Source organism: Emydura macquarii, unplaced genomic scaffold (genome assembly GCF_026122565.2).
Source record: "Emydura macquarii macquarii isolate MOO-44397 ecotype Brisbane River unplaced genomic scaffold, CSIRO-AGI_Emac_v2 contig_383, whole genome shotgun sequence".
NCBI classification, from domain to species: Eukaryota; Metazoa; Chordata; order Testudines; family Chelidae; genus Emydura; species Emydura macquarii.
The window spans coordinates 11,836,023-11,853,914 of NW_027130520.1; the positions used below are offsets into that span (position 1 = coordinate 11,836,023).

General features: G+C 42.8%; 1 protein-coding gene across 1 annotated transcript in view; it reads right to left on the minus strand.

The window, feature by feature from the left end:
• Positions 1-1,007: 1,007 nt before the first annotated feature.
• The window catches only part of EIF3E (eukaryotic translation initiation factor 3 subunit E), a 51,753-nt gene continuing 34,868 nt past the window's right edge, over positions 1,008-17,892 (minus strand). Inside the window, exons 11-13 of the mRNA XM_067537391.1 lie at positions 3,853-3,955; positions 2,521-2,655; positions 1,008-1,175 (exon numbers count right to left, since the gene is read on the minus strand). Coding sequence (XP_067393492.1) covers positions 1,137-1,175; positions 2,521-2,655; positions 3,853-3,955 — 277 coding nt within the window. The 3' untranslated portion in view covers positions 1,008-1,136. The remainder of the gene's footprint in view (positions 1,176-2,520; positions 2,656-3,852; positions 3,956-17,892) is intronic.

The window sequence follows — 17,892 nt, forward strand, 5'->3', positions numbered from 1 at the left end:
CTCATACTACTCATGAAAATATAAAGAAACCTAGATAATCAAGCTATGCACACGGAAAGCTGCAAGCTGCAACATGAAAATCAGCGAAGAAGGGCAGAGGCACAAAAAAAAAAAAAAAAAAGTGACTCCAGGTTAAGGTGGTCGTAAAATAATTCTAAGAGATAATAGCTCCTCTCTCCGCCCCCCACACACCAAGGGGCAAACTGTCATTACTGTGAAAAGGGACAATAGGTGTGAGGAGACAGAGAACATTTGCTATTTGCTTTAAGTGGTGCTGACTCTCCCTCCTCATAACCAAAAGATTCTGTTCCTGCTTTATATTAGAAGCTATAGCAAAATAAGAGCATTCAGCATATTAAGTGCTCAGGAAGTAAGATGACAGACCAAGGTGGCTAGAGCTTATATTTACATGGGGAAGTGTAATAATCGTCGTGCTGCCACTTTCGAGGTAGCAAGAATCATAGCATAACTATGCTGCTTTTATTCTAGGAGGCAGAAGAGGGCTGATAAACTAGCATTAAATTACTCTTAGAAGTATTACAGAGTTTAAACTCAGAAATCCAGTTCCCTAATCCTCCAGAAGTTTCACTGTACTTCCAATATAATTTGAACCCATAGTTGATATTCCGCCAAAAGGTGACATGTCGGGTATGGAATACAGGCACATGGCTCAAGGTCTGTCCAACAGTTTGTACCATTTGGGAATGTGCTTTTAATATTCTCGTCTTGGACTCATATCCATAGCTTTATTTGATGATGTGGCAGTTTGCAATATCCAAAGAAATAAATTACTAGAAATAGAATTCCCATGTTTTCAAACAGAGATGGATCCAAACATATACTTGATCTACTATCAAGTGAAACTTGAGGCCTATTGTAAAAAATTTAGTCAACATTTAAGTTTTAATTTACAATTCTCCAGATTTTAATTGTATTGAAGAAACCAGCCATTTTATCTTGTAGCAAATTTTTTAAGTGTGTAACTACTCAAATTATCAAGCTACACAGACAGTTAAAAAGAGCCAATTTTATTCAACTCATCATGTATTGCAAACTCCAAGAATTTTTGAAAAAAAGGTATACATTTATCTTTTCTTCTCAAATGAAAATTTGGTTGTTCCCCCCTCAAAACTGTTTCAGTAGAAGCCAGAGTCTTGAGTAGCCCAGTTAGGTGCCTAAAATATATAAAACAAAAAATTAAAGATCAGCAGGAAAAGAGAAAGCCATTTGTTTATGTCAGCCACTGAAATATTATTTGTAATAACTTTTAAAAACCACCTATTCATAAAGTTAGATGGCTGCTTATGTAAATACCACCCATCCAGAATCAGTTTAATAATTAGTCATCAAGTCATAATACATGGATAAATGTAACTGCTTAAACATTTATCAATATCACAGTGTTTAATAGAGATTCACTCCCCCCAAACAATATTTTTAAAGTTAAAGTAAACCTGTTGTGATGTTCTTGTTCTATTAACTGAAAGAAAGTTACATTACCACAAAGATTTTTCCTTGTTTCAGAAAGGACAAGAAAAATTTTTTTTCCCTTGGTTCAGAAATGGAAAGTATTTTTGAACAGTGCTGCTGTGTCTCAAAACAACAAATAATTTGGCACTATTTACAAAATTGCTTTATGTGATCTTTACATGATTTTCTACTGTATTAAACTAATCGACCTTAGTTTGTCAGAATGGTCCCTTCAGTATATATCAGCCTCAGAGACAAGGGCCAATTAAAAAGTCATATTTTGTATTTTTTTAGCTTTAGTAGGAATTTTTTTTTAAATCTGTTTATCTATGGGCTTTCTTCAGAACATAACCATATCATGTAAGCACGTCCCAGGTAAATTAAATCAATATAACAAGATCCCTGGTGTACCTCACTGAGTCTTCTGTTTTTCCCTTTTCCTTCAACATAAGAGACTTGGGAGACCAAGAGTGTGTGTGTTTCTCCATGTGTATGTGGGTACGTCTTCACCGACGGCGGCAAATTCACCGCCATCAGATTGATCTATCTGGATCAATTGAGTGGTAAGTAAAGACCCGCTCAATCGATCTGGAAATCAACACATTAAAACCACCCCCTAAAGTGGCACAACGCAGTGAAGATGCCGCGTAGAAGAGGAGTTAAAGTCAACGGGAGTTACGCAAGCTACTTCCGGACTGACTGAGCAGTTTTTCACTGACTGCTCAATTGATCCAAATAGATTGATCTGACAGTGGCGAATTTGCCACCATCAGTGAAGATGTACCCTACGAGAGGGTTGAAAAGAAGAGGTAGAAGAATAGAGTAGGGATATACGAGATGAAAGAAAGCAGGTACCATTGTAAACTCATGGCAACAAAATAAATTCTTTTTGATTAAATTCTAGTGCCACAGAGCAGCTAAAAATGTCCCTTAGGGAATGAGAAGCAAAGTTTACACAGTGTATGTTTAGTACCAATAACAAAAATCTTTAGTCTTTCCGTGAAGCTAAATGAAGATGTGGAAGTACAGAAACATGTAGCTAATACTTACCTCAGTCCTACTGCCCTGGTTCAATTTTTTCTCAATATTCATAGCCAACATCTGACTTCGGAAAGACAGGCTTTTAGTCTTTTCTATCACTTGTTGGTAGGGTGAGACTGCATTGTTACCCATAACTACGTGGCCCTAGAAATTAAACAGAAAAAACCCAGCTCATGAAGGATCATATTTTAATTTACCAAATATGCAAAAACCATTTAACCATTCAACAGTGATCGGAAATGCCAAAATTAAGGTTGTACACATAACTAACTCTGCCCCTAAAGCAACATGTTCAAGTGGAGACTATTTCTCAGATGCAAAGCAGTCTTCATAAAATTCTGTAAATCACTTTTTCATTCTTGTATACTTACACTAGAGGGTTGTACAATTTATTGCTTTTGCAGGCTAAATTCATTGCACGCACCAGGAGATACTTATATCCTTCCATTCTACCTACAAGTTCTTTTGCCCCACTCCCACTTATTGTCCTCTATTTCAGAGCTGCTGGTATGAGGGCAGATGTATGTGGGGGAGGGAGAAATAGAGACACAGAGCCCCTGGCATGGAGTGGAGGGTTTGCAGGGAGTCTCCAAAGCAGAAGGGAATACGGAGGTGGGCTAAAGAGCTCTGAGCCAGATTTTCAAATACCCAGCACCTACCATAATTGTGGCCAGTTTATCAAAAGAATCTCAGCTTGCCCCCATTTAGGCACCTAAATAGGGCCAGATTTTCAAATTCACACAGCACCCAGAAGCTTCTCAGTGGGATTGTGACAACAAAAGCAAATCACTCTGAGTTTAGTGGAAATCAGCTTTACCAGTTTTTACCAAAAATCCACAGGGATTGATACAAACTGGTATCCAATTCTGGAACTGAGCAGATATGTTTTTCAAAAATAATCACATTACAACAAACAGAGAAATGCCATTGAGTTAAGTGCAGGACCTCACTTCACTTGACAAATTATTTTAATTTCACTCATAGTCCAATTAACTATAAAAGATTTAAAAAGTATTACAAGCTACTGTGAGTTATCTAACATTACAGAAAAAATTTATGATTTACCACTGAAACGATGTAATTTTAACCATACCATGATAGACAGACTTAACTCCTGCTTTCAGAACTACTATTAATGACCTTTATACCAGTTAGAATAAGTTAATCACCATATGCAGCAAGTGCCAAAATGGGGTAAAGGAGAACTCTATATTTTAGAATCAACAGAATAAGAGATACACAAAGATATACTAGCTCTATAGTTACTGCTAGCAACTAGTATGAAATTATTTTTAAACAAATCAAGCTGGACTCTTCTACACAACGAAGTACAAAACTTACCAATTTTGAATCTAACTTGGCATCCAGTCTTGCATTTCGAATTAGGTTGACAATCCACCGTTCAGCTTCTTCAGGGGTCATATTTAGCTTATCTGCCAGCATACTAATGAAAGGAAAGAACAGACCGCTCTCAAAAGACAGAAATAATTATCACCTCTTGTGCTACAGCGTAATACTTGTCATGCCAAGCACCATGGGTCACTTAACAGTGGCCAAGTAAAAGTTGACAATTCCAGTAACCAAAGGAAGTTGCCAATTACCTAAAACAATGATCATGGTCTGATGGTGGGGAAACATGTTTTCATTTGACTTTGAAATAATTTCATATACCATAGGTCTTGCCATAAGAGTATAGTCATAACTTTCTTCAGTATGCACAAGCAATGACAAAATCTAGGCAAGCATATGCTCAACCAGATGCAAGCACAGTCCCATGAATTAAAGTATACTATTTTACATATTGTCTCTAGATAACTAATTTTCAACATACTGACATGAAACTTACAATTATCAAAAATCCATTTTATTTTTATGGGGACACATACTGCATCCAATTTCTGAAATAGTGTGGAATATATTATTGTGTAGAACTAAGAAATGTTATAACAGATTTTTATTTATTTATTTATTTATTACTTTTAGCCATGCATCTCCCTCTTGATGGGACAAGTTAGAACAGACCAAAGGCTGACTTTGTACAGCTGCCTATTGCCCCAAAGAGCTTTCTGAGCAGCTGGAGATGGCTAGAGAACATAGATGCTCAGGCCACACTTGTGCCAGTTGCAGGGGCAGGAGTGGTGTAGGAGTTATAGCAGGTCTATGCCACCTGAGTAATCTGCCACCAAGTAAAACAATTTTATGGCAACTCCCCACAGAATGAAATACAATTGCTCTAAAACAGCTGAGAAGCTGTCTCTCAGTATGCAAAACTAACCACCAAATTATAGCCATATTCTTAAGGAAGTGGGCTTCTTCTTCAGGAGCCAATCAACATCCAGTAGTCAAGCGTGTGAACCTGAACAATTTGAAAATCTTGATTGGCTAGTGAGATTTCTGGTTGATAGAGATTAAATATTGCATACGACAAAGTGTGTACTGTGCAAAAATCATCTGAATAGGAAGTTCAACAAAAATACAGCAACACCTACCCCTAACCCTGTCCCCTCAAACTAAAATAATGATTTTTAACTGATTAAGACACATGGAGTTGCTAAGACTCTCTTGCTTTATGGTTCCCTCACTCATACCATTCAGGACACACAGTCAGTTGTACTCAGTTGTAGGAACAGAAATAAACAGAGGAAAAATGTATAGCAGACTGCCCCATACAACCAATACAATGCTTACTGACAGTCTACAATTACTGCCATCACTTCCACTGTAAGATGAAAGCCCCTCACAGTTTGACACTTTAAAAGCCAAGAACGATACATGCTGTCACAAATAACTTAATATGCTATTTAAAATCTGATTTTACATTTCTCACACACTTAGTCATCCAAATGTCATTTCATAAATGGAGAAGATTCAATGTGGATGAACAGTTATGAAATTTTATTATATCATGACTATATATTCCAGAAACCAAAGATATTAAATAAGATTAGGCGCCTAAGTAATCTCACCACAACATAAAATGGCAACTAACACTATAAAGAGACCATCTGAGCTGCTTTTCCTTTTCTAAAGGCTGGCTGGATTTAAATACAGTTTAGATAATTGGTTCAGGGAAGTGTTTCACATTAACTCAATTAGCAATAAAGCACCACACAGCTGGCAGTTTGCTTTGATGTGCTGTGTCATGACACTTGTTCCTGAACTTCAGAGGGTTTCTGATATAGAAGATTCGTGACAATTACATCACCCTCTTGAGGATGATACACTTCATGCCCAGACTTCTTTCAATTTCTCATTCTTCAAGGAAAAAAGCAAGGGGGGAGGTGTGTCATTTTATTTAATGGAACAGGCACTGTTTTGACCAGGCATAATTCCTGCAGCTGGTGTTTCCTGTGGCTTTTCAATAAACTCCCTGCATTTCCTGCTGGCGCTTGGCTCATTTTGGAGGCTTATAAATCTCATGCTTCTATCAGCTTCCAGGCTTGGCTAATGTCTGGTGCTTTTACCTGAAGTTTTTGACCTAAAAGCAAATGGGTAACAAATTATAGAATAGGGCCCCTCCTTGTTGTTTTACCACTTCCTGTTGCAAGCAATTCATCTTTTAATTGCCAAAAAAGTCAGTAACTTTTTATGCAAGCCAGTTAATTGAACTCATACTAACCATATAAACTTAAGCACAATAGAAAAAGACAATCATGATGATCATATATTCACTTTTGACATAGTGTTTGCAAAATTTAAGAGGGCAAAATATGCAGTGTATTAAGTAAATTACTGAGGCACAAAGTAAGAATCCTTTTTTGTTTAAAAATCCTCTGCTGTAGAAGAGATCATTAATTCACACTGACCAGGAATCTGCAATGTGCATTACCAAATATTTCAAGTTAACAAATAACTAAAAAAATGTCAAGGGTAATGCATCACAAAACTTATAAAAATAAAATACTTTGATAGATGTGAATGTACTGCAGTATAGTTAAAAAGTTAGTGACATTTAGTAACGGAACTTTACTATAGCTCTTATTCTGTAGTCTGGTAATAACTATTAAAAATTACAGATTAACAGCAATCAGAATTAAAAAGATTACACTATATAATTCAGGATTCAGGAAAACGCTTAACTTTAAACACATGCTGAAGTCTTTTCCTGAATCAAGATCTATATGGCTGGCAAACTGTGTGTATGTACCCACAGTAACACAAGTTTCCTTGTAAGGTCTCTTGTAGTCTTGGAATGGCTGTTTCATTGGAAGCTCAGTCACTGTCTTTCTCTAATAGAAAAATGAATTACATATTTAATACAGGTTAACATAAAATGGGTTTAGGGATCCAGGTTGCTTTCTATTTAGGCTGAGTTGATATTACGAAACTCGTATCAATTAGATGATGATGCCAGTGGGCAGAGAAAGGGGTTCAGTGGTGTGACTACAGATGGGGGAAATGAAAAAAGATAATTTAAAATCCTACTTGCTATTGTCCCAGGATTATTAATATGTACAGGAAAATACTGATTATGGGCATCGGCTTAGAGTGCCTTCATTAAAGCGTTACAGCAGCGCAGCTGCGCCGAGGCAGCATTTTAAGTGTAGACTTGCCCTAAGTGATGTTCACAGCCTGATTCAAAACAAATCCAAGAAAATGACTCATTCTCTGAAAGAGGGTAGGGAGAAAAAAAAAACCTTTTCAGGTTCTCCATAGATAATTCTCTTGCATACACTCCCAACAGAGGCAATCATCACATCCAGATAGAGACTGATCCCTCTTCCATTATGATCAGATAAATCAACACAATATGGCACTTTTTAGGAAAAGAGGCCTAATGAACTAAAGCACCCCATTCCACTCAAAACCAGGAATCATAAGTGTTGACAGGTCTGGTCGACACTTAAAATGTTACTGGTTTAACTATTTCTGTTCGGTGTGTGAGGGTTTTGGGTTTTTTTTAAACACCAAAATAGTTGTAGTGTTAAAAGTCCTAATGTGGAAACTGTTACACTGGAATAAAGGTTACTTATACCAATATAGCTTATTCCTCTTCCCGAATCATCTAATTAGTATGGACAAGGCCTAATTTATAAAATGAGGAAAAAGTAGAAAGGCAAGAAGAGTTGAAAAAGTGCTAGCACCTTAGCTCTGACTTGCATTTAAATTCAAAGTTGAACTATTGAGTTTTACATGAACTAACAATATTTAGTACAAATATTGTTACTTCAATATTTCAATTAAATAAACATTTATTATTACGTCAATATTGTTTAAAACAAATACTGTACAAATATAAACAAACAATATTTAGCAAACAACCGCACTTTAGTGAAATTAGGATGTTTGTGCTTAAAAACTACACTTCAGACCTTATCTACTACAATTTGAGTATTCCTTTAACAGACCAGTGCTCTTAACATTGTGTGCTAGCTATCTTATACCTGTCTTTTGATTCCTATTTCTTGCATCTGAAGAAATGGGTTACAGCCCACGAAAGCTTATGCCTACAAAAATTAAATCTGTTCGTCTTTAAAGTGCTACAGGACTCTTGTTGTTTTTGCTGTATACAGACTAACACAGCTACCCCTCTAGAACTAGCTATCTTAGGTTTTTCTATAGCTCCCACCCATATGCATAGCATCTAAGCTATAATTTGCATTTTGACTATTTCATGCAACAGGTGGATTTTGCAAAAATACTGAAATAAAGCCTTTTTGAGTTTGTCAATATCCAGCGCTGCCACAGATGTGTAAACCCTTGCTCTAAGCGCTGGTGTCAACAGTAGTCACAGGAAGCGGCTTAAGGCATATCAATATTGTATGTTTTTCAATTTTTAAACAGCATATGCCAAATAGTAAAAAAAACATATATATATATATATATATATATATATATATTTTAAGACAAGCATTTGTGAGCTGTTCCCATATCTTAGTGACACCTTAATATTTACATCCTCAGGTAAGGTACAGGCTTTCCAGTGGGGTTCCCTGGTTGATGATATATATTGTCTGTAGCAGACTTTACCCAGAGCAGGTGTTGTCTGCCTGCAGTAGGCCTAGTTGCCAAAGGTCCAAAACAAAGTTTTTGGTTCACATACTCGGTTTTGTTCTTACACTGCTTCTTTGGGACATTAACGAAGTATTTTTGATGTTGACTTTTTGCTGTTGAAATATATTTCCAGGACATATTTAAAAAGTAAAGGTCAAAATGATATGCTCTTTGAAGTCTGCTGCTAACTGCAAAAAATTATTAAATTTTCTTTAAAATACTAGTTTCAAAGTGTGCCTTAATAAGGAACATGCAGAAAAAGTTTCATTTCAAAAGTGAAATTAATTTGATTACAAATCAACATTTATATCTGATTTTCCATTAAATGCATTATAACAGAAAATGCATCTGACTGCAAGATGGCTACCAAAAATCATAGAATCATAGAATATTAGAGTTGGAAGGGACCTCAGGAGGTCATCTAGTCCAACCCCCTGCTCAAAGCAGGACTAACCTCTGCTATATCATCCCAACCAGGGCTTTGTCAAGCCGCAGCTTAAAAACCTCTAAGGATGGAGATTCCACCACCTCCCTAGGTAACCCATTCCAGTGCTTCACCACCCTCCTAGTAAAAAACTTTTTCCTAATGTCCAACCTAGACCTCCCTCCCTGCAACTTGAGACCGTTGCTCCTTGTTCTGTCATCTGCCACCACCGAGAACAGCCTAGCCCCATCCTCCCTAGAACCCCCTTTCAGGTCCAAGTTACATCTAGTCCAAGTTACATCTAGTCCAAGTTACATCTAGTCCAAGCCTTTTTTTTTTTTTTTTAAGCTTAACTCCTTAGTCAGATCACATTGCATTTCTACCCTTGCCCACAGGCATTTTACACTGAGAATTTTCAAACATGATGTAAATTTTAGTATGTGTTCTAGTTAACAGCTTTGCAGGCATCTGGCTCAGTAGCCTTTAAGAGAAAACAAATTACAAGCTGCTCCTAAATAAACATCTCAAGAAACCATAGTAAATTTAAATTCAGTGTTTTTAAAATGTACACACAATTCAAGCAAACAAAAAGATTTGTTAACAAAATAATGTGTTCAAACTGTTTTTTTATTTAATAATTTCTCAAGTCAAAGCATAGAATTCCTGAACACTGGGCACACCTCAGCACCACCTGCAAATGCTCAATGTAAAAGGGGTGATCGTTGTGAAAGACTAAGCATGGTTTTTAAAAGTATGCTTGAAAATTAAGATTAGCAAAAGAGGTCAGTTTTATGGCTGAATGTGTGGCTAGAAAAGACAGTTACTTACCTTGTAACTGTTGCTCTTCGAGATATGTTGCTCATGTCCATTCCACTATAGGTGTATGCGTGCCTCCGTGTACGGTTACCAGAACTTTTTTCCCTTTAGCAGTACCCGTAGGGCTGGCTCTGGCACCTCCCTGGAGCCCTGCGCACATGACGCAGTATATGAGGCACTGCCGACCCTACGCCCCCCTCAGTTCCTTCTTGCCGCCAACTCCGGCAGTGGGGACAGAGGTGAGTCATAGAATGGACATGAGCAACACATCTCGAAGAACAAGAGTTACAAAGCAAGTAACCATCTTTTCTTCTTCGAGTGCTTGCTCATGTCCATTCCATTGTAGGTGACTCACAAGCAGTACCTTGGAGGTGGGTCGGAATTACAGATGAGCTGCCTGCAGCACCACTCTGTCGAAGCCCACGTTGTCCCGTGCCTGCTAGACGATGGTGTAGTGGGACGTGAAGCTGTGTACAGACGACCAGGTGGCAGCCCTGCAGATGTCTTGCAAGGCACTCTCGCTTGGAAGGCTGTGGACAAAGCTTGAGCACTGGTTGAATGGGCTGTAATTATCCCCGGAAATGGCACTTTCGTCTGCTCATAGCAGAACTTGATGCAGGAAGTTATCCATGATGAGATGCACTGGGCAGAAACAGGTAAGCCTTTCATCTGATCAGCCACCACGACAAATAGTTGTGTAGATCTCCGGAACGGTCTTGTGCGCTTGATGTAGAATGCTAACGCCCATCTAACATCTAGCGCATGCTACCTCCTCTTCTCCTCCGAACCATGCGGTTTGGGAAAAAACACAGGGAGAAAAATATCTTCGTTATAATGAAATTGGGAAACCACCTTAGGCAGGAAGGCTGGGTGTGACTGTAACTGAACTTTGTCTTTATAAGTCTTTGTCAGTATAAGGAGGTCCCAAGGTCAGCACCCTAATCTCAGAGACCCTCCTTGCTGAGGTAATGACCACCAGGAAGTCCACCTTCCATGACAGCAGCAGTAAAGGGAGTGTAGCTATGGGCTCAAAGGGGGGCCCCCGTGAGCTGCAAGAGGACCAGGTTGGGATCCCAGGAAGGCACTGGGTCACGGACCTGTGGATAGAGCCTCTCCACCCCTTTCAGGAACCTAATTGTCATAGGGTGGGAGAAAACTGATCTCCCCTCCAAAGGCTGGTGGAATGCCGATATAGCCACTAGGTGACCTTCAGAGAGGCCATGGCTAGTCTCTGGAGTTTTAATTACAAAAAGTACTCCAGGACTACCTGTATCAGCAACAACCCAGGTGAAATTTCCTGGGTCTCTGCCCAACAGGTAAATCACTTCCATTTTGCCCGATATGCGACTTGTGTGGAAGTGTTTCCTGCTATCCAGCAGGATTTGCTGGACTTGTGCCGAACAGGCTCGCTTATCTGCACTCAGCCATGGAGCCTCCATGCTGTGAGGTGTAGGGAGTCCAGGTCTGGGTGTAGCAAGCGACTGTGGTCCTGTGACAGGAGATTGTTCCGTCTCAATAGCTCCAGCGGGGTGGCGATCTATAGGTACAGTAGCATGCTGAACCAGTGCTGGTGCAATTAAGATAACGTCCGCCTTGCTCATCTTGATTTCCAGCAGGACTTTGTGAAAAAAGAGGAATGGGCAGAAACATGTACATGAAGCTCCCTGACCACTGCAGCAGGAAGGCATCGGAGAGCGACCCGGCCTCCAAACCGTGGAGGGAGCAGAACCGTGGGCATTTTCTGTTCCATGCTGACGCAAACAGGTCCACCTGGGGAGAGCCCCACCATTGGAACATCACAGAGATCACATCTGGGTGAAGCGACCAGTTGTAGCGGGGTAAGAACAACCTGCTGAGGCGGTCCGCCTCGTCGTACCTTGCTCCAGGAAGGTGAGAGGCTATTATGTGAAAATTGTGCCTCACCACCAGGTCCCACAGACAAACTGCAGAGGGCTGAGGAACAGGCTCCCTGTCTATTGATGTAATACATGGCCGCTGTATTGTCTGTCAGTACCTGCACCACCTTGCCTGCAATGAAGTGGAGGAACACTCCACAGGCTAGGTGAATAGCCCGTAACTCTCTCACGTTGATGTGCATTCGCCTCTCCTCCCTCGACCAGATCCCTTGTATGCTGAGGTTGGCGCTGATATGGATCCCCCACCCTAAGTCCGAGGTGTCCGATACCAGTGACCGAGGGGACTAGCTCCTCAACTAGCACACCCCTCAACACTGCCCAGGGGCTCTGCCAGTAGTCTAGTGCAGCCAGGTGGGGGATGGGGGGGATGTATGGACTGTGATCACCTGGTCCAGGGAACGTCTGCTTGGGGCATAAACCAAGACCAGCCATGACTGAAGTGGTCTGAGTCTTGGCTGAGCCAGCCTCACCATGTAAGTGCAGGCCACCATGTGGCATAACAGCTGCAGATGGTGCCTGGCTGTTGTAATCAGGCAGAGGTGCAGGCGAGTGATGATGGCGGACATCGCCTTGAAGTGTGGCTGGGGCAGGAAAGCTCTGGCTTGGGAAGCGTCCAGGACCGCCCCAATGAACTCTATCCGCTGCACCGGAATTAATGTGGACTTCTGCTGGTTTATTAGCAGGCCCAGCCGGGAGCAGGTGGTGCATGTCAGATTTACACTGTTCTGGACCTGGGCCCAGGACCTGCCTCTGATTAGCCAATCGTCCAGGTAGGGGAAAATTTGGACCCTCTTGTGCCTCAGGTACGCCACCACTACCGCCATATATTTTGCAAACACCCTTGGGGCTGAAGAAAGGCCAAAGGAGCAACGCTGCAAACTGGTAGTGGGAGCCAGCCACCACGAAACGGAGTGAACATCCGTGGCTGGGGAAAATAGAAATGTGAAAGTACGCATCCTTTAGGTCGAGGGTGGCATACCAGTCTCCTGGATCCAGGGAGGGAATGATGGAGGCAAGGGAGACCATGTGAAATTTCAGTCTCTTGAGGTATTTGTTGAGATGATGCAGGTCTAGTATAAGCCTTAGACCCCCTTTCACTTTGGGAATGAGGAAGTACCTCATGTAAAACTCTTTTCCCCTCATGTCCGGTACCAGGAGAAGGGTGGGTGAAAAGGTATTTATATCCTTTGGCCGGGACATAATATTTCTTCTCGGCCCCCTTAGAGATTGGGGCCACTGATGAAGGGGTCTGCCAAAGGGCCTTCGCTATCTTTAATACCCCCTTATGTACGGGGAGGGCAACCTGAGCTGGAGCAGCTGCTGCCAGGACATTAAAGAGACTGTCTGATGCCTCCTTCAGCTCCTCCACCTTCAACCCCAAATTGGAAGCCACCCTCTTGAGAAGCTCTTGATGCACCCTGAAATCATTCAGGGCACACCGATGGTCCCTGGGTGACTGCCTAATCTGGGAAAAAGGAGGACTGGAGGGGTGTGGTGGGTGGTGGCATCCCTTCCCGCTGACGAGAGGCCTCAATGGAGGTCCCTTCCTGGGAGTCCGAATCGTTGTCAGAGGCCAAATGATGGCCCTTTTCTGGTACCAGTGGTGCGGACTGCACCTCAGATGACCTGAAAAACTGTGGACCTGGTCCTACCGGAAACCCCCCAGGTACCCAACACAGCCATTGGGGTGGCTAGCGTCCTGAGGCCATCCCAGGGTTGCCTGAGCAGAGGGGTGCTCCGGCATCTTTTGCTAGCGGTGGTGACTCTCCTGGTGGCTGTCCTCTCGAGAGGACACTGACTCACTGTCAGAGGCTCCTGCTGTTTGGTGCCAGGTGCAGGGGGACCGATGACCCTATCTGTGGGTGCTCCGGAGCTCTGGAAAACAACATCTTGGCATCGTTGATCATGATGATGACAAGCCGCGGTGCAAGTGCCGTGACTGGTGCCGACGCAGGGAATCACCCACTGACCACAAACTGGAACGCCCAAAGTGGCACCTGGGCAACGATGACTTATGGCGTTGCTTCCCCCTCAGTGCAGAGTCTGCCTCCAACGAGCAGGTTCTGCGCCACGCTGGTGTGGACGAACTCCTTGGTGCCGGAGAGTGGTGCAAACTTCCTTCTGGGGAGTGGCCTCTTGCAGGCAATCCAGACAGGTGCCGCTTCCTGGAACGAGTTTTGCCTGGTGCTGGGGACCACGACTGGTGCCGAGAGGGCGACCTTGCTCCATGGCCTGCCAATGCGGGGTGCTCTGGCAACCGTGACCTGGAGCGACTTCTTGGGGAGTGGCACCATGTCGACCCTTCCACTCAGGGTGACCAGGCTGTTGGAAGTCATCCCCCAGGCTTCGGAGATCACCTAAGTCAACCAGGAGGTCCCAACGCAGACTTCCCCTACAACACTGGCACCTTCTCTCTGGGCAGAAGCCGGGGCGGGTGCGGCGTGGGTAAAGCCAACAAGGTCTGTGCCGCATGAAACGCCTCCAATGTTGACAGCACCGGCAGGTGCAGAGATGCCCTCCCACTCTCAGGAGTTGGGGGTGGCTCTCCGGTTGGAGACATAGGCTCCAGTGGTGGCAAGCAAGTCTCCACTGTCTGACCTCGGTGCAGCCCTGTGCCTGACCCCAGTTTCTTGGACGGTACAGGGGAGCGGCCTCGCTCTGCACGCTGCTTTTGCTGCTTCTTCCTCGATGGAGAGGAAGAAGTCCAGTGCTGAGGCGGGGCCAGTGCCGATGACACACTGCACCGATGCCACGCTCAGTATCGAGGTAGAATAGGGGTTGGTTTGGAGGCCGGTCTGAGTGCTGCCTCCATTAGTAAGGCTTTCAAACGGATCTCTGTCTTTTTGGGTTCGAGGTCTGAAAGCCTTACAAATCTTACATTTTTCCTTACAATGAGCTTCCCCCAGGCACTTTAGGCAATCATCATGAGGGTTGCTCAGTGGAAAGGCCTTCCCACAGAAGGCACAAGGTTTGAAGCCCAGTGACGAGGCCATGCCCCGCTCCCAAGAATAGTCCCGGCTGGGACTTTGCAAGTGACTAACTACCACTATTAACAACACTTAAGAACTAATTTACCTAACTAAGACAAACAACAAACGATTAAGGAGAACAAAAGGGATTGAGAACACTTGTGATGCAAGTCGTAGCAGTTTCAGCAACCGTCAGAGATGGAAAGAAGAAACTGAGGGGCATAGGGCCAGCAGCGCCGCACATACCGCGGCATGTGCGTAGGGCTCCAGGGGGCGCTGGAGCCGGCCCTACGGGTACTGCTAAAGGGAAAAATGTTCTGGTAGCTGTGCATTGAGGTGCGCACACACACAAAATGGAATGAATATGAGCAAGCACTCAAAGATGAACTGATAATTAAATGGGGACTACAGAAAATAAAGGTGAAATAAAACTAAAATACTGGTAACAATACACCTTGCTCAATAAAAGTGCCCAAAAATTCAAAGGGGTCTTTTTTCTTGATGTGATCTACTGAATTGATTCACAAATATTATACAGTCATCGCCGCTCTAACAAAGAGTGGAACGATGATAAAGATGGGTTCTAGGTTATTGTTTTTAAAAGTGCCTACACAGTTGCAGGCGCTAATAGAAGTTTTATTATCATAAGTAACCTGACTAATAGGAAATGCAAATGTATATTCTCTGTATCTCTTGTATTTCAAACCAAAACTTTGACTTGCGCATCTCTTGCTAAGGCAGCTTCAAGATGCAACTCTTCAGATCATGTTGGCTAATTTAAGTGCCTTACAACCTCACCTCCATTTGTTCGTTTTACACTGAAGGCTTTCTCCCTATTTAAACAGTTTACAGCATTCTGCGTGTCCTCAGATATAGAATGAAGGATTCAAGATATTTAAGATATACAGATCAACTGAAACAGGTTTCTTTAGCAGGAATGTTATAGTGGAGGAAGGGAGTGGGACTTGGAGAAAAAATGGGGGACTAAATCATTGGTATTCAGCTCCTCTACTAAATAAATACAGACATTTAAAGCTAACTCACATTTTGAATGAATTTTAATCTACTGCTCACCATTAGACACAACATTGCAGAATAATTTAGGAAGCAAAATTTAAGTTACAACTAACAAAGTAATTGCTTCCTTTGGAAAATGCCAGCTGCCCAACAGATGTAAATAATATTTTTTTAAGTAAGGCTTCTATTTTGTGTTTAACATATGGAAAAGGAGATTTCCCACTAATTGTTTTCAAATCTGTTCAGTATAATTAAGCAATACTACCAAGCAATGCCGTGTGGGTAAGTAGTTTTCAGATCCACGAATAGCACTGGGATTCACTTGTAGGAGTAGTAGTAGTGCTTGGACTATGCAATGAAGTGGTCAGTCTTTCAATAAAAAACCCTTAGCTGGCCAATTCACGGAACTATGGAGTCTGCCATACATTAAACTTTTATTTTTCTGTAAGAAGCACATATCCAGTTTGGTTGTGCTGCGTCACGGGTTGAGATTTGGGCTTCAAAATGGGAGTAGGACTAACAAAAGATGACCTACAGAACCAAGCAGTGAGGTGTGTGAACAGGTGTGTGAACCTGGGTTAACACATGACAAGGAAAATCCACGTCCAGGCTCCAAAATAAAAAAATGGATAGACCTAATTAGTCCATATATCCCAGCCAATAAAAGCTGTCGGGCACCACAACTTAAGAAAAATGATCCTCTCCAGGTGAATTCTGGAAGTTTCTGACCTTTAACTATTTAAGACAACAAAATGCTAGTCTTCAAGTATTAAAAAAATCAAGACCAATATTAAGAAAAGATGGTTACCGCGGCACATGAGGCACCACAGGCCCTACAACCCCTCAGTTCCTTTTTGCCATCAACTCCGACAGCAGGGACAAGGGGCGGATAATAGAATGGACATGAGCAACTCATCTCTAAGAATGAACAGTTACAAGGTAAATAACCGTTATTTCTTCTTCAAGTGCTTGCTCATGTCAATTCCATTCTAGAGGACTCCCAAGCAATACCTTCGAGGTAGGATCAGTTTAGTGGTGAGCCGTCTGTAGCACTGCCTTGCCGAAGTTGGCATCATCTCGTGCTTGCTGAACGATGGAGTAATGGGAGGCGAAGGTGTGCACCGAGGACCAGGTGGCAGCTTTGCGTATGTCCTGAATGGGCACCTGAGCCAGAAACGCTGCCGCTGAAGCTTGCGCCCTGATGGAATGGGCTGTGACCACCCCCAGGAGAAGCACCTTCACCTGGTCGTAGCAGAACCTAATAAAGGAGGATATCCATGAAAGAGATTCTCCATGCTGACACAGGTGAGCCTTTCATCCTGTTGGCCACTGCCACAAAGAGTTGCGTGGACTTAGGAACAACCTTGTCCACTCAGTGTAAAACACTAGGGCCCTCCGTACATCGAGCATCTGCCAACAGTGTTCCTCATCCGAGCCATGGGGTTTTGGAAAGAAAACAGGTTGGAAAATATCCTGATTAAAACTGGGACACTACCGCAACCGGACCATATCCTTATAGAAGATCATATATGGCAGTTCCGAGGTAAGTGCCATCTCGGACACCCTTCTGGCTGAGGCGATCGCTACCAGGAAGGCCACCTTCCAGGATAGCAACAACAAGGGACAGGTAGCTAAAGGTTCAAATAGGGTCCCCGTGAGTGTACTGAGTACCAAATTTAGATCCCAGGGAGGAAGTGGATCCCTAACCTGAGGGTAGAGCCTCTCTATGCCCTTCATGAACTAGACTATCATATCACGGGAAAAAATTACTTCCCATGGATCGGGGGATGAAAAGTGGAAATAGCTGCTAGATGCATCTTCAGTGAGGCAAAGGCTAGGCACTGCAACTTAAGGTGTAACAGGTAGTCTAAAATCACTTGGATTAAGGCCTACTGGATCAAGACACCCCGGCCACCCAGCAGGTGAACCATGTCCATTCGACAAGGTATGACGTTCTAGTAGAAGGCTTCCTGCCACCCATTAGAACCTGCTGCACCTGAGACTAACAGGCTTGTTCCTCCGGGTTCAACCATGGAGACTCCATGCCGTCAGGTGCAGAGATTCCAGGCCCAGATGTAGCAACCATCCCTGGTCCTGTGAGGGGAGAGTGTGCCAGCAAGGCAACTACAGTGGGGGAGGGAAGGGGCAATTGTCAGCTCAAGCAGTGTTATAAACCAATGCTGCCGTGGCCAGGTGGGTACTATGAGAATGACATCCGCCTTGTCCCTCCTGATCTTCAACAGAA